The sequence below is a fragment of the Salvelinus sp. IW2-2015 genome, linkage group LG22, assembly GCF_002910315.2.
Source record: "Salvelinus sp. IW2-2015 linkage group LG22, ASM291031v2, whole genome shotgun sequence".
In the NCBI taxonomy this organism is placed as follows: domain Eukaryota; kingdom Metazoa; phylum Chordata; class Actinopteri; order Salmoniformes; family Salmonidae; genus Salvelinus; species Salvelinus sp. IW2-2015.
In genome coordinates, this window is record NC_036862.1 from 34885918 (window position 1) to 34913515 (window position 27598).

A 27598-nucleotide genomic window follows, 5' to 3' on the forward strand; every position below is an offset into this window, starting at 1 on the left:
CAGGAGTGTATTCAGGTCACTCCTGCTGCTATAAGGCGTACAGTGTCAGAGTGAAGATGGAGCAGGTAAGGGCCGACTGATAACGCCACATCCTCATCTCTAATGCAGCCTGTTTTAGACTAGCGTCAGGCTAGGCACGTGTCTGTGCATTTTCACCCCGGAGACAGGAATATTTGTGGACTCTGGGGGAGAAAACAGAGAAAGTAGTGAAAAAGCCATCCCTCAGAAATCACAGTGACTAACACTTTACCATCACAGGCTGATTTTAGAGCAGTGACTCAATCAAAAGTCAGAATTGTGATACACTCTTAGAAAAAAGGGTTCCAAAAGGGTTATTCTGTTGTCCCCATAGGATAACTGGTTTTGGTTTCAAGTAGAACTATTTTGGGTTCCATGTAGAACCCTCTGTGTAAAGGGTTCAACATGGAACCAAAAGGGTTCTATCTGGAACCAAAAATGGTTCTTCAAAGGATTCTCCTATGGGGACAGTCGAAGAACCCTTTTAGGTTCTACACAGCATCTTTTTTTCTAAGAATGTGGTGTTGATGATGAGTATGAGTTATGCAGGGTTAAAAGGCAGGGAAGGGTTAAGACCTCTGGAATGCAGAGAACGTGGGTGAATGAGTGTGGCAAGGGCAGCATCAGGAAAGAGAAAGAGGGTGAGAAGGGGTGAGAATTAAGGTGGTGAGGAGGAGTAGACCAATTTATGATGGGATGAGGCAGAGTGTAAAGGGGTGACAGAAGGGGCAGAATTTAGGATGGAATGGCCCGGCCCTCAATCTAGTCTACTCCCGCTTGGAACATTCCAAAGTGCCCCCTCCCTGGCCCTCACCCAAGCTAGGCTCTGTCACCATGACCGCATCCAACCAAACTTTAGGACACAGACAGACTGGCCACTGTCTAATCAGTGTGCCCCCGCTGAGCATGTGCTTCACCCACATCTAGGTTACCCGCCAGTGGCTAGGTCAGAGGTCAAGTACCCTGCATGCAAAGCTAAAGAGAGCAGGGGAGATGAAAGACGGGTTGGGTAGATAAAGGAGTCTCAACTCAGAAAATATTGAGTAATGTAAAGACAGTACACCTGACCTCTCCGCTTCAGCCAATGAAAAGCTGTGGGGATGTCTTTCAGCGGCAGGGACTGGGAGACTAGTCAGGATCGAGGAAAAGAAGAACAGAGCAAAGTACAGAGAGATCCTTGATGAAAACCTGATCTAGAGTGCTCAGGACCTCAGACTTGGGTGAAGGTTCACCTTCCAACAGGACAACAACCCTAAGCTCACAGCCAAGACAACACATGAGTGGTTTCCGGACAATCCACCAAATGTCCTTGATTGGCCCAGCCAGATCGCGGACTTGAACCCGATCGAACATCTCTGGAGAGACCTGAAAATAGCTGTACAGCAACGGTCCCCATCCAACATGACAGAGCTTGAGAGGATCTGCAGAGAAGAATGAGAGAGACTCCCCATATACAGGTGTGCCAAGCTTGTAGCGTCATACCCAAGAAGACTCAATGCTGTAATCGCTGCCAAAGGTGCTTCAACAAAGTACTGAGGAAAGGGTCTGAATACTTGTGTAAATGTGATATTTAAGTTTTTTATTTGAAATATATCAGCAAAAATGTCTAAAAACCTGTTTTTGCTTTGTCATTATGGGGTATTGTGTGTAGATTGATGAGGGGAAAAAACAATTTAATCAATTTTAGAATAAGGCTGTAACGTAACAAAATGTGGAAAAAGTCAAGGGGTCTGAATACTTTCTGAATGCATTGTATGTCTATGAAGTGCTCCAGTGATGGCTATAGGGGAGATGGATAAAACCCACCCTGGGCAGAACAGCTTGAGAGTCATAGAGGGAGAAGAAGGGGCTATGGAGATAGAGGACACATTCAACCAACACCCAAACAGAAGCAGAGAGAGAAAGCACGAGTAAGGAGGCAGAGGACGAGGAGCGAGAGGAGCGGGGGAGGAGGGGGAGAGACAGAGCGAGAGAAGAGGAGAGAGGGATGAGAAATGGGGAGAGCGGGAGAGAGACGGAGGAGAGAGAGAGAGAGAGGAAAGTAGAGAGGAGGGAGAGAGGAGGAGGACGAGGGAGAGAGAGTGGAGAGAGAGAGATCGAGAGGAGGAGAAGGGATCGTGAGAGATGGGAGACGAGTACGATGGGAGCGACGACGAGAGGACGGAGGAAGGAGAGAAGAGAGAGGGGAGAGGAAGAGGAGGAGAGAGAGAAGAGAGATGAGAGAGAGAAGAGAGAGAGTACGAGCTGCGGGAGGAGATGGAGAGAGAGGAGAGATGAGGAGAGAGAGAGAGAGAGGAGAGAAGGAGAGAGAGAGGAGGACAAGAGAGAGAGAGAGAGAGAGAGAGAGAGAGAGAGAGAAGAAGGAGAGAGAGAGAGAGAAGGAGGACGAAGGAGAAAGAGAGAGAGAGAAGAGAGAGAGAGAGAGAGAGAGAGAGAGAGAGAGGAGAGTGTAAATACAACCATATTTATGTTTATTTATTTTAAACTTGTGTGCTTTAACCATTTGTTACTTGTTACAACACTGCATATATATAATATGACATTTGTAATGTCTTTATTGTTTTGAAACTTCTGTTATGTGTATATGTTTACTGTTCATTTTTATTGTTTATTTGACTTTTGTATATTACCTACCTCACTTGCTTTGGCAATGTTAACACATGTTTCCCATGCCAATAAAGCCCTTGATGAATTGAATTGAATTGGAATTAGAGAGAAGAAGAGAAGAGGACGAGAGAGAGAGAGAGAGAGAGAGAGAGGAGAGAGAGAAGAGAGAGAGAGAGAGAGAGAGAGGCCATGTTACCTAATCTTTCTTCATGAGTGGGCATCTAAGTGCAGTTTTGCCAATGAGAGGCATGTTCAAGTAAATCCTCAGGAAAGAGGTGATACCAAGCCCCCTCCGTTCTCCCTCTCTCTGTGACCAATTTGCTCTCTACATACTGGCTCTTTCCTTCCAACTGTGCTGAGAGCAAAACTAGGCCAAACTCAAATGTAAATCTCAAGTTTAAATACATAGTCTGGAAAAACTGCAGTGTCAATGCATCTACCACGATCAATATCCTTCTCTACGCTGCGTTCACATGACCTGTAGCGTACAAAGCTTTAGATGAACAGAATGAACTGGGACAACAGTATTACATGTTGTCAAACAGAAATGCAAGTAGTCTCCGCGTACAGCTCTGAGCAAATACATGGACACAACTAGTTCTCACACACAGAGGCTGTCCAGTCTCTGTATACAGTAGGGTCTCCTCTCGTCAGTGGTCCCTCCCCACCACACACACACACACACACAACACACACACACACACACCACACACACACACACACACACACACACACACCACACACACACCACACACACACACACACACACACACACACACACACACACACACCACAACACACACAGGAGAGGGGGTGTCATGGGGACCCAGTCGGTTGAAAGAGTGACTCTTGTCCCTCCAGTGAAAAAAGACAGTAGCAAAATGACTGTACAGTTCCATTGGCCCAGGAGAAAACATTATTCTGGCCTGGTACAGAGGATGTCAGTAAAGCCTAGTATAGCCTCATATCCCCCCACTGGGTCCACAAATTTCCTAAAGGGTTGGTGCTGCAGAGACCGGAGTGACACACACACACACACACACACACACACACTACGTAGTCTATGAGAGGATTAACTGAGAGGTAGAGAAAAAAAATAGGGGGGTTCTCCCTACACAATAATAATAATACTGTTGTCATGTAAGCTATTTAGGGAGATGTATTATTAATATATATTGATGGCAGAAAAGGGATAGTGTTGTAGGCTAGATGAAGACCATTCAGTCTGTGATGTTCCACAACAATTTAACTCCACCAGCAGGAGACAGAGGTCACTCAGCAATATCAATTCACCTTATTAATTGTGTGGTCAGGTAGTTGTCTCCCTCATAATATATAGGCTTCATCTCTTTATCACAGTGATCTGAATCAATCCCTCATACTCACTCAATACCTTACCTGGTTGTGACTAGCCTATACTATGCATAGTGGAGTCCAGGGAGCCAAATAACACTTTTAGGCTTTTGCTTTATTATGAAAAGGCAATCTAAGTTATATTAATAATATGTTTATACAAACAACATACATCAACTACCATTATTTACACACTGTAACTACATTTCTAGGATATACTGAAAGTGGCAGGAGTAAAATGTTACAATTGACTCAGCAGGTGGGATGAAATGTAACAGGCTGAGAAGTTAAATGTAACACTGTCTTTAATGGTAAAAAAGAAGGGTAATTAAAAAAAATATGTTTTGAAACTGATATTTGGATGAAAATACACTAAATTGAGACCAAATATTTCCATTTGATCTTTTAGGCATATCATATTGACCAAAAATGGAGTAGCCAAAATGAATATATTTTATACAAGATATTTTTTGAATTTAAGTCTAAATGTGTCATTTTATTTGTAATTATTCTAAAGTATTAACTTAGTTGTACTGCTAAACTTGATGTAAATAAGTGACATTTTATATAATTATGTGAATGTGTCTAAATATTATATACGATTTTAGGTACTGCATTACAACGAAACCCCCACAAAATACAACAACAATTCTTGTCATCAACTATACCAATCAAAAGACCCTATCTTACTGATAAAAAGTATATATGTTTAGATACATGGACAATGGTTCCACAAGTCTATTATCAAAAAAATTGTATATTTACCCATTTCTGTCAATACGAAAAATAATTGATGGATTTAAACTAAACTTATTAGCCATGTAGACACTAAGCAAGTATTAGGACATTTTATAACATGTTTCTAATTTGAGTTACTAAGCTGTTACTACTGACCAGGTGCTACTTTGTTCCCCGGTCTCCCCTACAGACATAACTAAGGGACATTCCCTCTTTATCAAGACAAGTCACAACACCATAGCCACATTATTTAGATTTGAATGATATTCAAATAAAAATAAAGTCTTAGCCTACCGTTTGAAAATGTTTTCCATGTCTTTGATCTGTTTGCGGGAGAACTCTTTGAATTCCGTGTAGGGATTGAACACCTTGGCCTGCTTGGGCGCCGCGTTCCCATTGTTGATGCACAGTCTCCGCGTGAGTTTCGCGGTGAGTTCCGATGTGTCATCATTGACAATGACCGCCACCGCTTTTTTCTGCGGACCGGGGACAGGGTCGCTCGCTTTCACCGGGGTCTCCTCTGGTGGAGACGGGTTGAATAGGTGAGCCGGCTCCGCGGCCAGCCTGGGCTGCAGTTCCCTCGCCAATTCGTCCGATGCCATGGTGCGTAGGATACTTTTTGACTTGATGCAATGGGAGCGTGTGCCTGGTACTCAGGATGGAAGTCAGCTGTGTCTGTCAGCTCTTGGCTCAGAGAGTTCCTTTCATCACACAGGACAGTTTCGAGGGGGCGGAGCACAACGGAGCATCAGCATCAAAACATTAATTGAGCTATATTACAACATCTGAAACCAACCACAGGCGAGCCCAAGCAAATGGGAGCATACAATGAGCATAAAACGGGTCAAATAAAGGTGCAACACGAGCAGTCAAGCTGTTGTTCAATTAATTGCTTGATTGAGAATTTTTCTAATTTTAGCTAGTATTTGAGAGACATTCTTTGTATGTTTACTTGGTAATCCTCGTCGACCCTATTTATTATAGCTGTGACGCAGGTGCCACAATGCAGCCACAATGCAGCCTCAATCAAAAATGAACTACGGATGCAAAAACAACTGCGTTGGCCGGGAATCGAACCCGGGTCAACTGCTTGGAAGGCAGCTATGCTCACCACTATACCACCAACGCTCGCCGGATTTATAAGGAACCTTTGGCAAGTTCACAAGGGCACTTCAGTCAGCTGATCTGATTTTGTAGCTGAATGTTTGTATGTTATATTAATCAAATACCACGAGTCCCGTTACTGACATTTCCGAGATATAGTCTGTCAAATAAGTGTGGGCTGGCGTGTCAAACAAAACAGTAGCCACTGGCGTGCCAAACAAAACAGTAGCCACATTAATTGCGAGGACCGGCTAAACTCAGCCTGCCAATAAAGACTTCTAATCTAGCTAAATGAAGAAAGGTCATCATCTGCTTCCATGTTCTGTGCAAAACAAACCAAAACGTATTGGTTTCTAGAGTGCATGACGCATGACAGGAACAAGGAGTCCCGTGCCTATCGCCTTTGTACTAGTCATAATAAACAAATGGGGCTTCCTACAGATGCAGCATTGCCCACATTACGGGCTGCAGTTGCACCCTTCTCGTTTATAGAACGCATGTTGCTTGACAGGAACAAGACAGTGTTAACTGCAACGTTGTTACAAAATTGATAAATTAATGTGCGAGAAAGTGTGCGGATTTTGCGGACTCACTGGTCTGGACTGGATTAGTGAGCAGAGACGAACCGATGCCACAATATGCTCTCTCGACATTGGTCAATGCATTACTCGTTTCGTTTATTGATTGTAGACATTTGACTACCAGCAAATTTAGATTTGATATATAGAGCTAATAAAGCTAGTTGTTTCTACACTAACTTGTGGCTCGTTGGTCTAGGGGTATGATTCTCGCTTAGGGTGCGAGAGGTCCCGGGTTCAAATCCCGGACGAGCCCTCCTTTTTGTAAAGAATAATAGTTTTTATTTAGGAGTTTAAAGGCAGGCATATCTACAACTACAATTTTAACCAAACAGGAAAGACCAAGACGATGCAACACAGTCTACCGCTGTTGTGTTTTTTTGTTTTTAATTTTACAAAATGGATGGCCGCTAGCCTATTTTATACTTTAACTATAACCAACAACAACCTAGTGATAACAGCAGTTTAGAGAGTCCAGCGGCAGCTTGTGCAAAAACAACACATAAAAATATACTAAAAAAAGCTTTGACCCCGACGTGATTTGAACACGCAACCTTCTGATCTGGAGTCAGACGCGCTACCGTTGCGCCACGAGGTCCATGCTATAGTGAAACGCAACATCTCTAGTTAACTATGTACAGTCATGTGACTGATAATACTGAAAGCCTAGTAAATTGATATGACATGGCAAGTCCTAAATGACACGAAAACAATGTAAATTGTTGCAAAACATCCATTTGCATTTTGCAAAAGAAAAGCTTTGTCCATTGTCCTTGGGACGTCCCTACCCCAGATTGAAGTGTACATTTTAAATGCCTATGACCCGGTGGAAAATAAAAAAACACAGGTCAGGTGTATTCAGGTTGCTGTGAACATTAAATGAACAGTGCAAATTCAACAACTTGATATTAAGATTTTGGGGGGTGAAATTTAAAGCAAGCTAATATTTTTTAGGTGGTTTGATACTTCATTCAGACAGCCATGAAATGAGACAGGTAAATGCTAGAAACAGTGGTAAGCAGGAATAGATCTCAGTTCTTAGGTAGAAAGTTCTATGCTACACATGACAGGGAGTGTTACCAATACACCAAGGTTCTGCACAGGATTTTTTTTAAATATAAATGGTTGATGGCAAAGGGTAACCAAATCATAGTTTGCAGTTTCCTTGTCCACAGACTGCTTTCAAGGTAAGGACACAAACATTTTGTTATTTGGGTGAACTGTCTCTTTAATAGAGGTCTAGAAGAAAATCCTGCTTGCCCTCCAAGAGGGTTGGCCAACCCTGATCTACACTATATATACACACACAATTATGTGGACACCCCTTCAAATGAGTGGATTCGGCTATTCCAGCCACACCCATTGCTGACAGGTGTATAAAATCGAGCACACCGCCATGCAATCTCCATAGACAAACACTGTCAGTAGAATGGCCTTACTGAAGAGCTCAGTGACTATCAACGTGGCACCGCCATAGGATGCCACCTTTCCAACAAGTCAGTTCTTCAAATTTCTGCCCTGCTAGAGCTTCCCCGGTCAACTGTAAGTCCTGTTATTGTGAAGTGGAAACGTCGAAGAGCAACAACAGCTGTGAAGCGGTAGGCCACACAAGCTCACAGAACAGCTCCGCCGTGTGCTGAAGTGCATAGGGCGTAAAAATCGTCTGTCCTCAGTTGGAACACTCACTACTGAGTTCCAAACTGCCTCTGGAAGCAACGTCAGCACAAGAACTGTTCGTCGGGAACTTCATGAAAAGGGTTTCCATGGCTGAGCAGCCACACACAATCCTAAGATCACCATGTGCAATGCCAAGCGTCGGCTGGAGTGGTGTAAAGCCCGCCGCCATTGGACTCTGGAGCAGTGGAAATGCATTCTCTGGAGTGATGAATCACCCTTCACAATAATCCCCAGTTTACAATTGGCTCATTCATCCCCCTCCTCTCCCCTGTAACTATTCCCCAGGTCGTTGCTGCAAATGAGAACGTGTTCTCAGTCAACTTACCTGGTAAAATAACGGATAAATAAATAAATAAAACAATCTTGCAGTCCGAAGGACGAATCTGGGTTTGGCGGGTGCCAGGAGAACGCTACATGCCCCAATGCATAGTGCCAACTATAAAGTTTGATGGAGGAGGAATAATGGTCTGGGGCTGTTTTTCATGGTTCGGGTGAAGCCCCCTTAGTTCCAGTGAAGGGAAATCTTAACACTACGGCCTACAATGACATTCTAGATCATTCTGTGCTTGTCATCAAGGATCTCTCTGTACTTTGCTCCATTCATCTTTCCCTCGATCCTGACTAGTCCCCAGTTAAGAAAACAATTCTTATTTACAATGACGGCCTACCCTGGCCAAACCCTAAAAACACTGGGCCAATTGTGCACCGCCCTATGGGACTCCCAATCACGACCAGATGTGATACAGCCTGGAATAGTACCAGAGTCTGTAGTGACACCTCTAGCACTGAGATGCAGTACCTTAGACCACTGTGCAACTCTGGAGGCCCCTGAAGAGTGGCTTCTGTCTGGCCACTCTACCATAAAGGCCTGATTGGTGGAGTGCTGCAGAGATGGTTGTCCTTCTGGAAGGTTCTCCCATCTCCACAGAGGAGCTGTCAGCTCTAGGAAGCGTCTTGGTGGTTCCAAACTTCTTCCATTTAAGAATGGTGGAGGCCACTGTGTTCTTGGGGACCTTCAATGCTGCAGAAATGTTGTCGTACCCTTACCGAGACCTGTGCCTTGACACAATCCAGTCTCGGCGCTCTGCGGACAATTCCTTCGACCTCAAGGCTTGGTTTTTGCTCTTAAATGCACTGTCAACTGTGGGACATTATATAGACAGGTGTGGGCCTTTCCAAATCATGTCCAATCAATTCAATTTGCCACAGGTGGACTCCAATCAAGGATGATCAATGGAAACAGGATGCACCTGAGCTCAACTTCGAGTCTCATAGCAAAGGGTTTTGATCTCAATCAATTCAGCTTTGATATAACTTTACTAAACTAGCACCATTGTGATAAGTGATATCTATTTGTGATCATATTAATAAGTGATGAGTAAGACTATTAGGCGTAGGCAACAGATCTTGATGATAATTATTTTAAGAGATTGTAGCGCCCTTCGAATCGTGGGTCCGGTGAAGTTTTTTGAACATCAAGGCAGACACGCAGTGAATTTGGTTCCTAGATCTCGTTGGTGTGATGATAAGGTTCATGTGGTCGATCAGTTTGTCTGCACACGCAATAGAGGTGGTGTGTGTCTGTAAACTTACGCTTCGATCACACCGATAGTGTTTTTGCGCCAATTAGTACGCAGCATCATCTGGATAAGTATGCAACAAAAGTTAAACGTTCACCTTCTGCTACTATTTCTGTCAAGCCGTCTACACATACAGTTTGACGCATATGTTCGATAAATCCAATATATGCACAGCAACTGCCTCTGCAAGGCAAACGCAGCGTTTCATTGGAAATGAATGTAATTCTGGTGTACCAAAATGCAATGTGCACTGCTGGAGTGTTCGAAGCGTTATTCATAATTTGCGCCACCGCCAGAGAGAGAGAATACAGGGTAGAAACCACAATTTACCTACATATAGGATGGTATAGCCTAAATATGTATTTAGTTTGTCATTCTATTGCTTTGATGGATTTTTTGGTTTAACTAAATATAATTTATTTTGAATTTATCAGAACACGTTTTCGTTCAGGATTCCAGAAACATTGCGAGGGAGTACTACATCCCTGATAATGTCTATACACACACCATCATATACATCTGCCATTGCTCATTTTAATATATCTATATTTCTTAATTCCTTTATTTAAATGTTTGTGATTTGGGTATATTGTTTTGTATTGATAGGTATTACTGCACTGTTGGAGCTAGGAACATAAGCATTACGCTACACCCAGCGATAACATCTGAAAAACATGTGTACGCTACGAATACAATTTGATTGATACCTAAAGGTAGGGACGTCCCAAGGATCCCGTTAGCCGCTGACCATTCTGTGATAAGGTTAAGGGGTCAAGCTCGCGGGGCACGAGCGCCCTCCTTTGAGTGAATACGAAATTACACCAGTGTGGGTTCACCTCCTCTGTATGCTCATCCTAGCCCGTTCATATATACTTTAGTGATCTGTGTAAAATAGCCCACATTCAGGCATGGTCAACAGTAGCACGTCAATGAAACATCTGCAGGAAAGTGAGTCTTGCATCAGACATGAGTGAATTACAACTAATGAATGATAACTAACCTATAACACCAATAGCGTGTCACACGGGTAAGCTTTCCGGAATTGACCAATATATTGGAATAGTACTTATAGGCACTGTTTTCTCGCAGTTATGTTAACAACGGCGCTTGCAGGTGTTCAGCAGGCGGGAGCGAAGGACACTGTGTTTGCTTAGCCAGCTAGCACACGGTGTCGCCCCCGCCTGCTGTGTACCAAAGTCCTCTTTAGGACTAACTGGCAAAGATAGCACACAGTACCGCTTGTCGTGGACAGTTTCCCCGGTACACAACAGTGTCACTGACTAGCAAGCTAGTTAGCACACGGTGTCGCGCCAGCCTCCTTACTGCTGTACTAGCAGGGGGGCGACCGGTAGACTGAGTCCTTCGCCTGGTCTGTCAGGGTGCTCGAGGGTGGCGTTTTGCGGAAAAAAATAATGCCCACATGCAGGAACGCCCCGAATTGTGGGCTGCAGTTGCACACTGATGATATTTTCAACCTAAATTCCGTCTCCCCTGAAAAATGAATGTGGGGACTCCTTTCAGATGTCTTTTTACTATGGCAGTGACCGTTACATCAAATATAATTGAAATATACATTGCAGACCGTTTAGAAACTCTTCAGTAGTTACATTGAATATCATGCATCTTGAGCTTGCGGCCAGCTTGCTACGTGCCACCAGGCGACAGTTACATTTCTGTTGTTTCTATCTAGCAGCGATACAATGCCTAGCTACGTTTTGTGTTGTACTGGCCATATTTGTTCTTTTAGAGTGTTTTGTAAAATATTAAACAGTAGTGGTTCAAAACTTGGATAGTTTTCTTACGAATGAGTTGGCTCGTTGGTCTAGGGGTATGATTCTCGCTTTGGGTGCGAGAGGTCCCGGGTTCAAATCCCGGACGAGCCCTCATTTTTTTTTTTAGGTCAGATCGTTTGATACATATTTTGCATGTCACAACATGTGCATTTCGGCAAAAATTACAGCAGTAGTGTATCCATTTGGGAAATCGATCTAGTACACTCACTGAATTATGTATTGAAATGACAGATCGTGAAATCATATTATGCTTTGGTTAAGACAGACGCAGTCAGCCTACCCATGTTTTCATTGTCTGCAAAAGGAATAATATGTTGTAAAAGGTTTGGCCAGTACGGGTATCGAACCCGCGACCTTCGCGTTATTAGCACGACGCTCTAACCAACTGAGCTAACCGGCCGTAAAGGTGAATCGTCTGGCAGAGTATATAGCCATATCCAAATAGATAAGGAACGTAAACTAGGTTTTCATCGAATTGGCAATAGATTTTCATGCGACTATTCTCAAATCAGCATAAAAACAATATGCGCATTTTCCCACCAGATATGTTTCCATCAATTTAGCTTGTTGCAGATACAAGGCTGTGTGTGATGATGTGGTGCACATAAAAAATGTCAAATTCGGTTGAATTCCCATGTACCGAATGGAAAATAKAATTAAAATAGGTATTCTGCCCTTGTTGCGTTCCCATGCAAAACTAGACAGATAGCTAACAACTAAGTCTTCAATAAAACTCCCAAGGCGTGACTTTTCTTGAATGAATATTGAAAACGTTTATGTTGTAAAACTGCAAAACACAGAAAATAATATACTTTAGTATTRAATTCACACCGACAWACTGTAGCTGTACATTATACATTTGAAGTTGCATGAATACAAAGCACGTGCTACGGTACCATGCATCTGGCATGATGCCAAACCATATAGCTAATTGCTTTCTCATATGGTAATTGACTAACTCCTTTCATTACTCTAATAATGTACAACCATCTATGTAGAATAACAAAGCATATTACACTAGAAACAGTAACAAAAKTACAGTATTGTATATTTTACAATTCGTTTGCATGACGCACGAACAAAGTAATACAGCTAACATCATACATGAAAGGCATTGCAATTTGTGTGAGTAAATGCAACCAACCAACATTGATATGTAAGCAACTCTATCAATAACAAAATTATCACCATTAGCTAAATGCTTGAATCGAACTTACAAACAAATATTTTCCAAGGCTGAAGCGTGACAAGAAATAACTACACTGAAAGACCTGCACCGTAGCGTTGTTTTTAGCTGCTTCTATGCGTGCAGAACGAATTCTCTACTTCCTGTTTGCGTACAGTCTAAGTACCAGAAAGCTCCACTAGGGGGCAAATAACACCATGGAACACAATGAAAATCCATCTTAACCATTGTAATAAAATAATCTGTTACCTTCTAACAGGATGGCAGCACACTCCCCGCCTGGTATAATGAAATTGTGCCACTATGAAATAAAACATATCAAGAAACAAATAATGTCCTTTCTATTATTATCTTTTGTCTCTAGGATGCTTCAGAAAGAAGAACAACAATCTCTGAGATTGGTCTCAGAAACACCTTAGCAGCTCCTTGCTTGACAATGTTTAGTTCTACTTTCCTAACCTTTTTGTCAGTACTGGGAAAGGTTTTTTGAGTGTACTTTGTTTTGGYAACTCTTTTCCTTTTTCAAGGCATTTGAATTCTTCTCTGAAGGCTTCATGTTGCACACAGTGAATGATTGCTGTTTTGGCTTGTGACAACTCACTTGTACCGCATGGTTTATTACAGTCATGCCAGCCTCTGCAGCTGGTGTTGTCCGCACCTTCATGGAAGGATCTGGCAACATGAATGAGTCGTGCTGTGGCTCGATTGAGAGCTTTCCAGCTTGAGAACCTCTCAAAGCGATGAGAGCCGAGTTGAGCTCCAGAAACCTTAGAGGTGAAGACAGTGACGTCTGTTCGAATCTCTGCGTCTGCGTGAGGCTCTACAAGGTCAACATTTATGTTCTCAGGCTCACTTGAGTTTGTTTGGGTCAGGAAAGGTGGACCTGAGAACCAACTGGTGTACTTTAAGAGCGCAGCAAGTATAGGCCTGGTTGCATGGTCTGTTGGATTGCTGTCAGTGTTTACATAACACCACTGATCTGGATGGGTAGACTTCCTGATGCGAGTTACCCTATTGGCAACATACACATAGAATCTTTTGGTGACATTGTGGATGTAACCGAGAACTATCTTACTGTCTGTGTAGAACTTGGCTACATTTACATCAATGTCAATTTCGTCTCTGATCAGTTCATACATCTCAACAGCTAGCAAAGCCGCACACAGTTCTAGGCGTGGGATAGTGTGGGCCGGACGAGGGGCCAATTTTGATTTCCCCATGACAAATCCAACATGGCATTGACCTTCCGAGTCAATAACTCTCAGGTAGGCTACCGCTCCTATGGCTACTGTAGAGGCATCCGAGAAGATGTGTAGCTCTCTTCTTTGAGTGGTAGACAAGGAGACTGGGATGTAGGTCCGTTGAATATACATATGTTCCAACTCCATCAAAGAATCCTTCCACATTTTCCATTTCTCTTCTTTTTCTGGGGGAAGAGGGGCATCCCACTCACTCTGATCAGAAGAGAGTTCTCTGATTAAGGCTTTACCTTGCATTGTTATTGGAGCCACGAACCCAAGGGGGTCATAAAGACTATTCACTGTGGACAGGATGCCTCTCCGCGTAAAAGGCTTCTCATTGTGGGACACCTGGAATGAGAAGCTGTCTGTTTCCAGGTTCCAGGAAAGTCCCAGACTCCGTTGAAAGGGGAGAGGATCCACTCCTAGGTCCAGATCTTTTAAGTCTTTTGCACGGTCCTCCATAGGGAAGGCTTCCATAACTGTTTTGCTATTGGATGCAATCTTGTGTAGTTTCATGTTGGACTCCGCCAACATTGCTTGTGTTTTTCTTAGAATGTTGATAGCTTCTTCTGTTGTAGCTACTGATGTCAGCCCATCATCGACGTAGAAGTTCCTCACTACATATTGCTTGGGTTCTGATCCGTGTTCCTTCTCACCCTGTAGCGCTGCACGTCTCATGCAGTAGATGGCTACGGCTGGTGAGGGGCTGTTCCCAAATACATGGACTTTCATCCTGTACTCAGTTATGTTTCTATCTGGATTGTTGTCTTCATACCAGAGAAACCTTAAGTAATCTCTGTGATCCTCACGTARACCAAAACAGTAAAACATTTGTTGCACATCTGCTGTTAGTGCAATGCAATCCTTGCGGAAGCGCATTAYGACGCCCAAGAGTGTGTTGTTTAAGTCTGGACCACTGAGCAGAACATCGTTAAGTGACACGCCTTGACACTTAGCACTGGAGTCAAATACTACTCTTATTTGTTCAGGCTTTTGTGGATGGTAAACACCAAATATGGGTAGATACCAACATTCTTTGTCTCCCTCTAGTGGCGGTGAAGGTTCGGCTTGGTCGTTATCCAGCATCTTTTGCATGAAGTCAATAAAATGACGCTTCATGTCAGGCTTTTTGTCTAAAGTCCTGCGAAGTGATGTGAGACGGTTTATGGCCTGCTCCCTGTTATTAGGAAGGCGACGTCGAGTGGGGCGAAAGGGTAGTGGAGCCACCCAGTTGTTTCCATCATCCTGGAAAACCTGTTTGTCCATAATGTCCAAAAAGGCTTTGTCCTCCACTGATGGTGCTGGTTTATCATCGTCTTGTGTTTTGTCGAACACGGAACATCCCAGGCTGTCTGTGTTCACAGTTGGGGCTGTATCCAGGCACTGAGGGCTGTATCCAGGCACTCTGCGTTGTGTCATGTTAAGAACAGCCCTTAGCGGTGGTATATTGGCCATATACCACACCCCCTCGTGCCTTATTGCTTAAATATAGCCTGCCTTAGATTAGATAATGGACAAAATTGCAAGATTATTTTTATTTGTCTACGGCAGCGAAGCATCGATGATCATGTCACCAGAATAAGAGCCACCGACATTTTTCACAAACTTAATTTTACCAACACAAAAACATCCCACCTTGTCTATCTTATTTTGTTATGTTGAAATTTGGAAAATTGACCCAAAAATTTCCATTAGGCTTCTAATTWTTTTTTTTTATCCGACATAGATAAGTTGAATGGAAACCTGGTTACTGATACTGAACAAAATGTTGACTGCATATTACTTTTCACGGAAAAATGAAAGGATGGTCATGGCTCACATCAACACCATTGTCCCTGAAACTCTAGACCCACTCCAATTTGCATACCGCTCCAACAGATCCTCAGATGACACAATCTCTATCTCCACACTGCCCTTTCCCACGTGGACAAAAGAAACACCTATGTGAGAATGCTATTCATTGACTACAGCTCAACGTTCAACACCATAGTGCCCTCAAAGCTCATCACTAAGCTAAGGACCCTGGGACTAAACACCTCCCTCTGCAACTGGATCCTGGACTTCCTGACGGACATGGGCCAAACACACCAAGACAGTTGTGAAGAGGGTACGACAAAACCTATTCCCCCTCAGGAGACTGAAAATATTTGGCATGGGTCCTCAGATCCTCAAAAGGTTCTACAGCTGCACCATCGAGAGCATCCTGACTGGTTGCATCACTGCCTGGTATGGCATCTACTCGGCCTCCGACTGCAAGGCACTACAGAGGGTAGTGCGTACAGCCCAGTACATCACTGGGGACAAGCTTCCTGCCATCCAGGACCTCTACACCAGGCGGTGTCAGAGGAAGGCCCTAAAAATGAGCAAAGACTCCAGCCACCCTAGTCATAGACTGTTCTCTCTGCTACCGCATGGCAAGCGGTACCGGAGCGCCAAGTCTAGGTCCAAGAGGCTTCTAAACAGCGTCTACCCCCAAGCCATAAGACTCCTGAACATCTAATCAAATGGCTACCCAGACTATTTTCATTGCTGCTACTCTCTGTTGTTATCATCTATCTATGCATAGTCACTTTAATAACTCTACTACCTACATGTACATATTACTTCAACTAACCGGTGCCCCCGCACATTGACTCTGTACCGGTACCCCCTGTGTATAGTCTCGCTATTGTTATTTTACTGCTGCTCTTTAATTACTTGTTACTTATTTTGGCAAAAACCAAAATGTGCACCCCTCAGGCCAGGTGCACAATGTAGGAATTTATGGTTGAATCAGAATCACAATTATAATCATTGGCCAGTACAGATATTAAGTAAAACCACAAGTCCAAATCCCTATCTCCATCCATTGCTAATTTAGGAAAGGGCCAATTTTGAGGACAACAACACATGGAGAGGAAACAATTCAAGTTTTTTCTGTCAATGACGTTTAGCGTTTGATGTAATGTGATTGGTGTGAAGCCAAATCAAAACTGACTTCCTTTGATACTTTTTTTGGTGCGTCTGGACCATTCACAGTTGAGCTCACTCAATTTAGTTCATCGCTGATTGATTATTATTTTATGTGTTTTTTTATCAAGGGAGGTCAAATGCTGGCTGGCTTCTGTTGCATTTTTGACCAGACAGCATCATATAGATGGGCTACACATTCAGAGACAGGGCCGCTGTTTCGTTCCCTTGGATGCTTTCAGCCTCTTGCGAATTGAAGGACAGTTATGAAACACAGAGACAAAAMATAAATGTTTTTTTCTTTTTTCTTGATCCATTTTTGGGAAAAGCCTGGCTTCTCTTGGCATCCATGAATACACACCACTGTTTTTTACTTATTTTTCTTTGATTAATCTTTCACTCATTTTTCTTCTTCATTAGTGCCACTAACTAGACTGGAGTGTGGAACTCGTCACCTACGTGGGTATATGCTTGTAAAAACCAATGAGTAGATGGGAGAGGCAGGACTTGCAGCACGTCAAGCTTCTAAAATAGAACCAGGTTCTATTTTAGCACCTGGCTACGCAGACACCCATTGACGCGTGCGAACAGTTTTGATGAAATTATTGAATAACATGTATGTGTACATTTATTTTTTAACGCTCACGCACGCAACACGGGAGGTCTGGTCAGTATGTCAAGCTCCTCCTCTCATCTCGATGGGTCCCGCCTTGCCTCTCTCCACCACCTGCATGGCCCTCAGCGCCTGGTTCTGACACACCTCCGTATCACAGCCCACGTCGCTCTGCTGCTGCCCGTCCCTCTTCCCTGTCCTCTGGTAGTCACACTGGTACCCCTGGGTGACGAAGATGGCACAGAGAGTCTTGGTGTCGCTCTCCCTCAGGCCCAGCTCCCTCAGAGCAGCCCCCCAGCCTTGTCCACCCGGCGGTTCTTGGGCTGTGTGCGGAGGACAGAGGCGGTGGTGGGCAGGCTGGGGGCCAGGTCAGGCACGCGCTGCAGGACCAGAGTGTGGCAGCTGTGGAAGGTGTCGGAAACATACCCTAAAAGCAGGCTGACCTCCACAGTGGACAGACTGAGGGGATGATGATAGAGAAAGAAAGGAAGACAAACTGGTTTATCATTTATAATGACCACCTTAGCCTAGAGGCAAATATGTAGCCTACAGCAGAGATTAAATAAACAAAACACAATATCCTAAAATTCCCTACATTCATAGTGGCTTGACTGAATAAAGAGGATGAGGATAATGATGATGACGATGAAGATAGTGGTCTGTCGTAGTCTTCATAGTGTGTTGTTTGATGGCTTTCTCACCTGTCCTCTAATAGAGAGGTCCAGACCTGCTTTTGTTGTTTTTGTTTGTCCAGAGCCTGCCTGTGGCGCTTCAGCCTCCCTGTCAGGACCCTCTCTGCCTCATCCAGCTCCCTAAAACGACCAAAGATTGCGTCCAGCCGACTCCCCAACCTGGAAACAAAACAACCTCAGAACTCAGAACTCACAACCTCAGAACTTCAGAGGGAAGACTCAGAACTTTAGATAGCATAGCACTCAAGAGCATTGTTGCTGGTTTGAATCTCCGAGCCGACTAGGGGAAACAGCTGTTGATGTATCCTTGAGCAAGGCACGTAATCCTAATTGCATCCTGTAAATCACTCTGGATAAGAGAGTCTACTAAATGACAAAAATGTAAATATTGTCTGGTAGCGCTGTATGTTTAATACGATAAAGAAATTACAAGGTATTTGTACTGTAAAGTGGCAATTATATATATTTTTTGAACATTCTTCGGGATTCATTAAAACAGGCACCACTAGGCACGTTGTGGTACGTAGGGAGGTACCAGGTAGTATGCTATATACCTCATAACTTCCCAGACTCCAAGAAGCCTTTTAGAGAGGTCCACTCTGAAAACATCCTGTAGCTCTCTGTTAAAACACTCACTCCCACACATGCACTCTATACACTCTCCTATGCTTCCACAGACACAAATGCACACAGGAAATGCTGTTAGCTGTTGCGGGATGAGTGAGTGAGCGAGGTGTTATTTTAAAAAGTGGCTAAAATAGAAAGCAAATGGCTACTCTGGTATCAGTGCAGGTCCATGGGTAATATTAGAGTACTCGTCCGCATTGTATTTCTTCTATCTACTTTCCCAGTACAGCATACAGTGCATGATTATGGACTTGATAAAAATACACTCTGGTTGATTTTATTCACAGAGTGGTTGGCTGGCTGATGTACTGTCTATGGTTCTGGTGAGCAGTGGAGTAATATTGTCCTTAGTTTGGTTTTACCACCGCTGTGGTTGCAGCACACAACATGGGGGGAGACGGTTGGCCTCAATTTGGACAAAACTAGAACATCTAACTGTAGACTGTGTGTGTCATGGCCTCTAATCTAAACACCTGTTCATTATAATATGTAGGGAAGGCCTACAATATGCAGTAGTAGAGCCTATGGATGGTAATCTACTAATCAGATGCATTTACATTAGCTAGACAGCAGGGGAAAGTAGTTTCATCAACATTATCATTATATATCATATATTAATAGTAATGCTCAATTGTTGAGGTAATGTGTTAAAAGAAGGTCTAATGTTTGTTAAACATGAATATTGGTAAATCCCCATTGAATTACAAGTCTTAATCTCTAAAAGCATATAATATATGTTTTATTTGTCCCATAAACCAGATAGGTGCAGTCAGTGGCGACCCGTCATTCAGGGCGGGTGGGGCAAAGCCACCTGTTTTGAGCCCCACCTGTTTAGCTAAAAAAAAAGCTAAACAGGTGGGGCTCAATATATATATATACATATATAATATATTGATATACATATATAATATATTGATATACATATATAATATATTGATATACATATATAATATATTGATATACATATATAATATATTGATATACATATATAATATATTGATATACATATATAATATATTGATATACATATATATCAATATATTATAACATGATAGATTCAGAGAGAAGAGAAGGGGGTTTTGGAAGGAAGACTAAGGAACATTTGTCTTTATCGGACCTGGGAAGCTATTCTCACATAAATACATATGCCACTAACGATCGCTCATTGGAAATGCAATGCATTGTATTTACGTGAAGCTGGTGATGTGAGGCCCTGGTTTGCCCAGTGATGTCGCCCTGTCATTGTGGAATCTTCCGGGTCGTCATGTGAGAAGTTCACGTGGTCTGAGAGGTTCATCTCACTCTGGAGATTGGTCCACGTCGGTCAGTGTTCTCCTACTAGATTTGCTACCTTTCCAGCTGCAGTCTGTTAGGCTGTCATCTAGGACTCACTTCTTGAGTGATCAATAGTTCAGAGTTCATACCATTTCACGTGTAGAGCAAGCTCCCACGGCCTGTATGGTTGACATGGTATTCGGAACTTGAGTGACTTTTCGTTATGTAGAGTGGATATTCAACTATTCGCCACCACAGCTCACACTGGGGTTTGCTTAGTCCAACGTGAATTGGGTCACGGGGACTCTTATAGAAATGTAGAAAAGGGGTTGGTTCATAATTTCCAACCAATGCCTATTCACTTGGGCTGACTTAGTTAAACTTTACAGGGAAGACGGTTTTCTCATTTTAAAAGGTAACATCACATTACATCACTTCGCAAATAGTTTCAACTTTACTCATTCATTTTATACATGTGTTACGTGTTTCAGCCTAGCTCAGTGCTTTCTGTGGTGGTGAGGCAGCCAGCAGAAAATGCGGAGCGTAGGGGTTGGTAATGTTCTCTAGTTGCGCCGTGATTTGCTCAGTGTTCTGTCACTCATGGGGTCACTACATCACCACAAAATCTACGGGGTGAGCTCTAAAATTCAAGCCCCTTGGGTGCTGCCATAGAGTTACATTAGAAGTGCCCATCCAAGAAAGCTCAAGGTCATTGGCCACAGAAAAAATTATCATGTCAACATCATACTTTCAAAACCTTAGCTAGCAAGCTACGCAAGCAGTCATCATCATGAATCACATCAACTATCTACTGGCAAATCCTTTTCAATCCTTGTCATATGAAGAGAAATGATAGATAAAACGTATCGATGTCACGCCCTGATCTGTTTCACCTGTCCTTGTGATTGTCTCCACCCCCTCCAGGTGTCGCTTATTTTCTCTGGTGTATTTATCCCTGTGTTTCCTGCCTCTCTGTGCCAGTTCGTCTTGTATGTTCAAGTCAACCAGCGTGTTTTTCCCATGCTCCTGCTTTTCTATTCTCTTTTACTAGTCCTCCCGGTTTTGACCTTTGCCTGTTTTTCTGGACTCCATTCCCGCCTGCCTGACCATTCTGCCTGCCCTGACCTTGAGCCTGCCTGCTATTCTGTACCTCTGGAGCTCTGAACTGGTTTGGACCTTTTGCCTGTCCACGACCATTCTCTTGCCTACCCCTTTTGGATTGTTAATCAAGATCTTGGACTCTAACCATCTGCCTCCTGTGTCTGCATCTGGGTCTTGCCTTGTGCCCTTACAATCTGTGCTCATCGGCCATTGGACATAAACATTACACAACAAGTTGGAAATTGCAAATTCAACAATGAGTGGTTTGGAAGGAATCAGTGGCTAACTGCAAGCAGAATCAAAGCAATCACTAGCCTGCTATTCAGTGAAGTGGGTGTGTGTTCCAAGTCTGGGTTTATGAGTATCTTTTCCAAGCTTAAGGATAAACATTCAACACCATGAGACAGAAAAGTTTGAATACATTGGCCATGCTGTCAATCCAGAATGACTTCTGCCGCGTTCAAAATAACTGGAAACTCGGAACTGGGAAATCTCAGACTTCAGTGAGTTCAAGACAGCTGGGAACTCTGAAAAAAACAAGCTTAGACTGGGAAAATACGGATTGAACTGTCATCCAACTCGGAATTCCAAGTCGGGAACTAAGGCCTCTTTCTAGAGTACCGACCTGAAGATCACTGATGTTATAATTCAACCTTCTTTTCTTCAGAGTTCACAGTTGTGTTGAAAGCAACATGAATCCAGAGAATGTACAGTTACATGACCTACAGCATTGTCAAACAAGTAAATGTTTCTGAGATTTCCGAACCACTAAACAACTATTGTGTCACGCCCTGAGCATAGTTTGCTTTGTATGTTTATATGTTTTGTTTGGTCAGGGTGTGATCTGAGTGGGCATTATTTGTTGTATGTCTAGTTTGTCTGTTTCTGTGTTTGGCCTGATATGGTTCTCAATCAGAGGCAGGTGTTAGTCGTTGTCTCTGATTGGGAACCATATTTAGGTAGCCTGTTTTGTCATTGTGGGTTGTGGGTGATTGTCTATGTGTTAGTTGCCTGTGTCTGCACTGTTATATATAGCGTCACGTTCGTTTTGTTGTTTTGTATTAGTTTGGTTAGTGTTTCTTCTTAAATAAATAGAAGAATGTATTCACTTCACGCTGCACCTTGGTCCTCCTCTCTTCCACATTACGACGAACGTGACATTGATTTAGAACCACAGAGAATTACCACAAGGTGCATAGAAAAGAGGAGCTGCCTCCACTCTTCCAGCACCATTTCAACTTCAACATTTCAACATCATCAAATCACCTATGCCTAGTCTAATAAAGTGACAACCAAAAAATACCAAAAACAATTTAGTCCAATCAATGCAAACTAAATATCATGTGGCTGTCCATGGTTCTGATGTATGTGTGTGTGTCTGTGTGCTCGCGCATTCGAGCAAGTAGAAAAACATGTTGACTCAGCCTACTTGTAGAGAAACACCAATGCCATCCTCCTCTCGTTCATGTTGACGAAACAGTCTATCACTCAGTCTATGTCATACAGTACACACTTTTAATTTTTGTTGTCCTAGGCTCTCTGGCTAAAATGCTTGCTCGCTAGCCTAACTTCCATTCATGGGCAACATTTGCTAGTTAACATTAGCCTTTTACATCTAGCTACATATTGAACTTCCATCCTCTCAGGCAAAGGGCACAACAATGTATGAATTAATTAATGGTTGGATCAGAATCACCATTATAATCATTGGCCAGTATGGAAAATTATGTAAAACCACAAATCCAAATCCCTATCTCCACCGATGGCTAATTTAGGAAAGTGCCGACTAGCTAGCCACCGGAGAACAACAACACAACGAGATGTAACAATTCAAGTTTTTCTGTCAATGACGTATGTTCTCAATGGGATTTGATAGGAGTGACGCCAAATCCAAGATTGCTTCCCTTGACCCTTTTTTTTGGTCCCCCAGGACCATTCACAGATTCGCTCAGTTTAGCTCAAAGCTGACTGGCACATTTTTTTATACTTTTTTTGTTGAGGGAGACCAGATGCTTGCTGGCTTCCTTTGTCTTCAATGCTACGGGCGGCAACAATGTCATACTTGTTTGGACCAGATAGCATCAGATACATGGCCTACACGTAGAGAGACAGAGGGTCGCTGTTTCGCTTGCTCGGATGCTTTCTCCTGTGAGATACATTCAGCCTCTTGCGAATTGAAGGAAAATTATAGTCTGTTTTTTGTGGGAAGCATGGCTTCCCTTGGCATCCATGAATACACGCCACTGCATATACAGTGCATTCGGAAAGTATTCAGACCCTTTGACTATTTCCACATTTTGTTACGTTACAGACTTATTCTAAAATATATATATTTTTTAATTCTTCATCAATCTATACACAATACCTCATAAGCGAAAACAGAAAAACTTTATTTACATAAGTATTCAGACCCTTTGCTATGAGACTCGAAATTGAGCTCAGGTGCATCCTGTTTCCATTGATCATCCTTGAGATGTTTCTACAACTTGATTGGAGTCCACCTGAGGTAAATTCAATCGATTGGACAGGATTTGGAAAAGCACACACACCTGTCTATATACTGTAACCAAGCCATGAGGTCGAAGGAATTGTCCGTAGAGCTCCGAGACAGGATGGTGCCCACCAAAAAACTTCTGCAGCATTGAAGGTCCCCAAGAACACAGTGGGCTCCATTATTCTTAAATGGAAGAAGTTTGGAAGACTCTTCATAGAGCTGGCCGCCCAGCCAAACTGAGCAATCTGGGGAGAAGGGCCTTGGTCAGGGAGGTGACCAAGAATCCGATGATCACTCTGACAGAGCTCCAGAGTTCCTCTGTGGAGATGGGAGACCCTTCCAGAAGGACAACCATCTCTGCAGCACTCCACCAATCAGGCCTTTATGGTAGAGTGGCCAGACGAAAGCCACTTCTCAGTAAAAGGCACATGACAGCCTGCTTGGGGTTTGCCAAAAGGCACCTAAAGGACTCAGACCATGAGAAACAAGATTCTCTGGTCTGATGAAACCAAGATTGAACTCTTTGGCCTGAATGCCAAGCATCACGTCTGGAGGAAACCTGGCACCGTCCCTACGGTGAACCATGGTGGTGGCAGAATCATGCTGTGGGGATGTTTTTCAGCAGCAGGGACTGGGAGACTAGTCAGGATCGAGGGAAAGATGAAAGGAGAAAAGTAAAGAGATCCTTGAAGAAAATCTGCTCCAGAGCGCTCAGGACCTCAGACTGTACGAATGTTCACCTTCCAACAGGACAACAACCCTAAGCACACAGCCAAGACAATGCATGGCTTCGGGACAAGTCTCTGAATGTCGTTGAGTGGCCCAGCCAGAGCCAGGACTTGAACCCGATCGAACATCTCTGGAGAGACCTGAAAATAGCTGTGCAGCGACGCTCCCCATCCAACCTGACAGAGCTTGAGAGGATCTGCAGAGAATAATGGGAGAATATCCCCAAATACAGGTGTGTGAATGCATTCAGTTGTACAACTGACTAGGTATTTCCCCTTCCCTTTCCCTTTCAACAAAGTACTGAGTAAAGGGTCTGAAGGCTTATGTAAATGTCATATTACAGTTTTTTTATGTATACATTTGCAAAAATGTCTAAAAAACTGTTATTGCTTTGTCATTATGGGTGTTGTGTTTAGATTGATGAGGGGGGGAAACTATGTAATCAATTTTAGAATGAGGCTGTAATGTAACAAAATGTGGAAAAAGTGAAAGGGTCTGAATACTTTTTGAATGCACTGTACAGTATTGTAATGAAACAGTCAGGGAGTAGGCCTCGAACCGTCGACCTTCTATAGCCCGAAGTCTAGCGCGCTATCGACTGTGCCGCAAAAGCATGCTCCAGCGGCAGAGTCGTTATCCGCGCTTATAAACCCAGGGTCGTTACACTATGTAGCGAATATATACAAGAAGCGGGCATTTGAAATGTCAGTCGTATCATCTAATTAGATTGCAAACCGTTTTAATGGCGGACTCTGTCTAAAACCTGTGATTCAGTATCATCTGCCATATCCTGGATTATACACGTGACAGTGTTATTGTAAAGTGGGATTTCACTGACCTTTGCAGCAGCAGTTGGGCCTTTCGGCAAGCATCCATGACTGAGGGCATGACTAGCTTGTCAACTATAGTGAAAGGAGCTTGGCACTTGGAAATATTATGAGAGTACGAAGCCTTCAGTAAAGTGTCGTTGTCTGTGAAATTATTGTGCAGCATTTTTGTTTAGTTGGACAGCTCATCTCTTTTTGGTAAAACCAAATCGCTTATTTATACTTGATGGTGATGCTTTGTTTCTAAATGTCTGCGTATTTTCAATGGCTTCATAGCATCGTTTCTGAGGCAAGTCTGACAGACCGGTTTTGGTGTGCAGCTGTCATTTTAAACAAATCCAGGGAGAGAGAGTGAGCGTGCAGGCTGCGCGGCAGGGCTATACTAGTATGTGTGTGTGCTTAGTGTAGCTATACTTCATGGCAACACAATTTGTTTACTGCAGCCTCGGTTCAAAATATATCCCATCTTTATCCTAGACTGCAGCATGCATAGTTCAGCGCATTGCCCAAGTTGGCCTATTTATTGAAGTCAAATATGCCGTGGACCAAAAAAAAAAAAAAAGTGATATTCAAGACAAATATTCCTCCACGGACCGGGTTTTGTCTGGCTACACTAGTCTACCTGCCACCTTATTATACATGAATACATAATAGTAATGGTCAATAGTTCAGGTAGTATGTTAGAAGATGATATGTTTGTCTAATGTTTTATAAACATTAATATTGTGTCAGGAAGACAAGGCTCTGATTCACCACCTGATAACCTTTATTCAGGGTAAAACATTTCTCCACATTACCAGGATGTCATTCAGAGATAAACCTAAAACAGTGCTCAACACGTGGGCTAAATACCAGTCGAAACAGTTAAACACAAATCATTTCCATTTGAATTTAGTTTATTAACAATAAATTACTTCTTACATAATGAAATTACACAATTATTTAGTCATTATTTCATCACATATTGAACATTCAAGACTTACAATATACACACGTACACATACTGTACTCATCATACACACACGTTTTGTCACTCGCATGCCATTGCAGTTCTGTCAGTGTGCTGGCACGTTCTGTGCATATGCTTCAGGCCAGGTGTCTGTGGAAGGTTTTTAGTGTTGGACAGGTTGTGCTGGATTTCCCCAAGTGTTTGTGTGTGTGCGCGTGCGTGCGTTTGTCAGCGTGTGTATATGTGTAAGTGGCATATCAGTATTGGTGAGGGAACTGATCCCCAGAACACGTCCATTGTATAAGCAAGGCCTGTGATTCTGTAGTGCTCGTCTTCGCCAGTCGATTACCTCCAGCCCAATACTGAACACCCAGTCATGTGATTGTTCTATTTACTATACAGAATCATGAAACATTCATGGATAATTTCCATTCAATGCTGGTGGCCTGTTTTTAAAACTTGCTTCTTGAATGGTTTCAATAGAGGAGTTGCTCTTTACAAAAGGGTGGATCGCCAAGCCATTGTTCTGGGGGATTTAACTCTCAAGCAAAGAAGTCCTTAAAAAAATGAAAGAACAAAATCACACCCATGCAGCTGAGGCAAGGATACGATACATTCACATGCTACCATCCCCTTGAGAACTGTTTCTGTGGTTATCATCTTCTCCCATCACATGCATAGCTCCAGTTCCACCAGAGCCCTGTTTTACAGTTAGACTGTTAGTGCTGAATCATTCCACTGGAATTAGTGTAAGACATGCAGTGTGTTGGAGTTATTGACAAAGTGCTCTGATTATAGGACCCATCAGGGGAGCCTGGGACCCTAAAGCTTGGGGCCTGGGACCCTAAAACCTGCAGCCTGGAACCCTAAACGCTGGAGCCTGGGACCCTAAAACCTGCAGCCTGGGACCCTAAACCCTGGCACACCAAAACCATCGGAGAAGGGGAAACAGTTAACAGGAAATAATGTCATTGCATCACTTTCCTCTAATGCAATCCCATGCTGAAATCACATGATCTCTGTCATTTGACCCATGTGGTCCAGTAAAGATTACTGCCAGGGGGTTCCAACCAATCACTTTCAGAGTGGAATATTATGTGCTTCACTGCTCCTCCTCTGACTGGTCAGTCCAGGTACCGAAGAAGTTGGAGACTTTGGGTGTTTTCGGGGTGCGTCTGGCCCCCCTGGAGCCCAGTCTGGCCCCTGAGGAAGTGCCCCCTCCCTGGGCCAGGTGGATCCTCTGGCACTCCCTGAGGTTCTGGGCCCGCACTTCCTGGTTCTGGATCTCCTCTACCACCCGACAGGGGAACCAGCCCCTCTCTCCATCATGGAGCCTCTCACCCATCATCCAGCCTGAGGAGGTGATAGAGGAAAAAGCGAGAGAGAGAGAGGAGAGGGAGAGATATTAAATAACAGGCAGCCTGGTGAATCTACAGTAGAGGTCCTAGTAATAACATCTCCCAGGAG

General features: G+C 43.3%; 3 protein-coding genes and 5 non-coding genes across 10 annotated transcripts in view; 2 read left to right on the forward strand and 6 right to left on the reverse strand.

Moving 5' to 3' along the window:
• The window catches only part of LOC111949598 (EF-hand domain-containing protein D1-like), a 25064-nt gene extending 19654 nt beyond the window's left edge, over positions 1–5410 (reverse strand). Inside the window, exon 1 of the mRNA XM_023966897.2 lies at positions 5011–5410. Coding sequence (XP_023822665.1) covers positions 5011–5318 — 308 coding nt within the window. The 5' untranslated portion in view covers positions 5319–5410. The remainder of the gene's footprint in view (positions 1–5010) is intronic.
• Positions 5411–5772: 362 nt separating this feature from the next.
• Positions 5773–5844, reverse strand: trnag-ucc (transfer RNA glycine (anticodon UCC)). The gene has a single exon. It is a non-coding gene; the product is annotated as a tRNA-Gly (tRNA).
• A 738-nt stretch (positions 5845–6582) lies between these two features.
• trnap-agg (transfer RNA proline (anticodon AGG)) lies at positions 6583–6654 on the forward strand. Its single transcript has one exon. It is a non-coding gene; the product is annotated as a tRNA-Pro (tRNA).
• A 270-nt stretch (positions 6655–6924) lies between these two features.
• trnaw-cca (transfer RNA tryptophan (anticodon CCA)) lies at positions 6925–6996 on the reverse strand. Its single transcript has one exon. It is a non-coding gene; the product is annotated as a tRNA-Trp (tRNA).
• A 4470-nt stretch (positions 6997–11466) lies between these two features.
• trnap-ugg (transfer RNA proline (anticodon UGG)) lies at positions 11467–11538 on the forward strand. The gene has a single exon. It is a non-coding gene; the product is annotated as a tRNA-Pro (tRNA).
• A 236-nt stretch (positions 11539–11774) lies between these two features.
• Positions 11775–11848, reverse strand: trnai-aau (transfer RNA isoleucine (anticodon AAU)). The gene has a single exon. It is a non-coding gene; the product is annotated as a tRNA-Ile (tRNA).
• A 5652-nt stretch (positions 11849–17500) lies between these two features.
• On the reverse strand, positions 17501–21228 carry LOC111982737 (single-pass membrane and coiled-coil domain-containing protein 1). Its single transcript, XM_024014339.1, has 4 exons — positions 21182–21228; positions 18139–18288; positions 17746–17896; positions 17501–17659 (listed from the first exon to the last, which is right to left on the reverse strand). The coding sequence occupies exons 1-4, from the start codon at positions 21226–21228 to the stop codon at positions 17501–17503; spliced, it is 507 nt and encodes a 168-aa protein (XP_023870107.1).
• A 4702-nt stretch (positions 21229–25930) lies between these two features.
• Positions 25931–27598, reverse strand: part of ngef (neuronal guanine nucleotide exchange factor) — a 28573-nt gene continuing 26905 nt past the window's right edge. For all 3 annotated transcript variants that reach the window (XM_023966814.2, XM_023966812.2, XM_023966813.2), the window contains one exon: positions 25931–27484. In XM_023966814.2, coding sequence (XP_023822582.1) covers positions 27234–27484 — 251 coding nt within the window. In that variant the 3' untranslated portion in view covers positions 25931–27233. The remainder of the gene's footprint in view (positions 27485–27598) is intronic.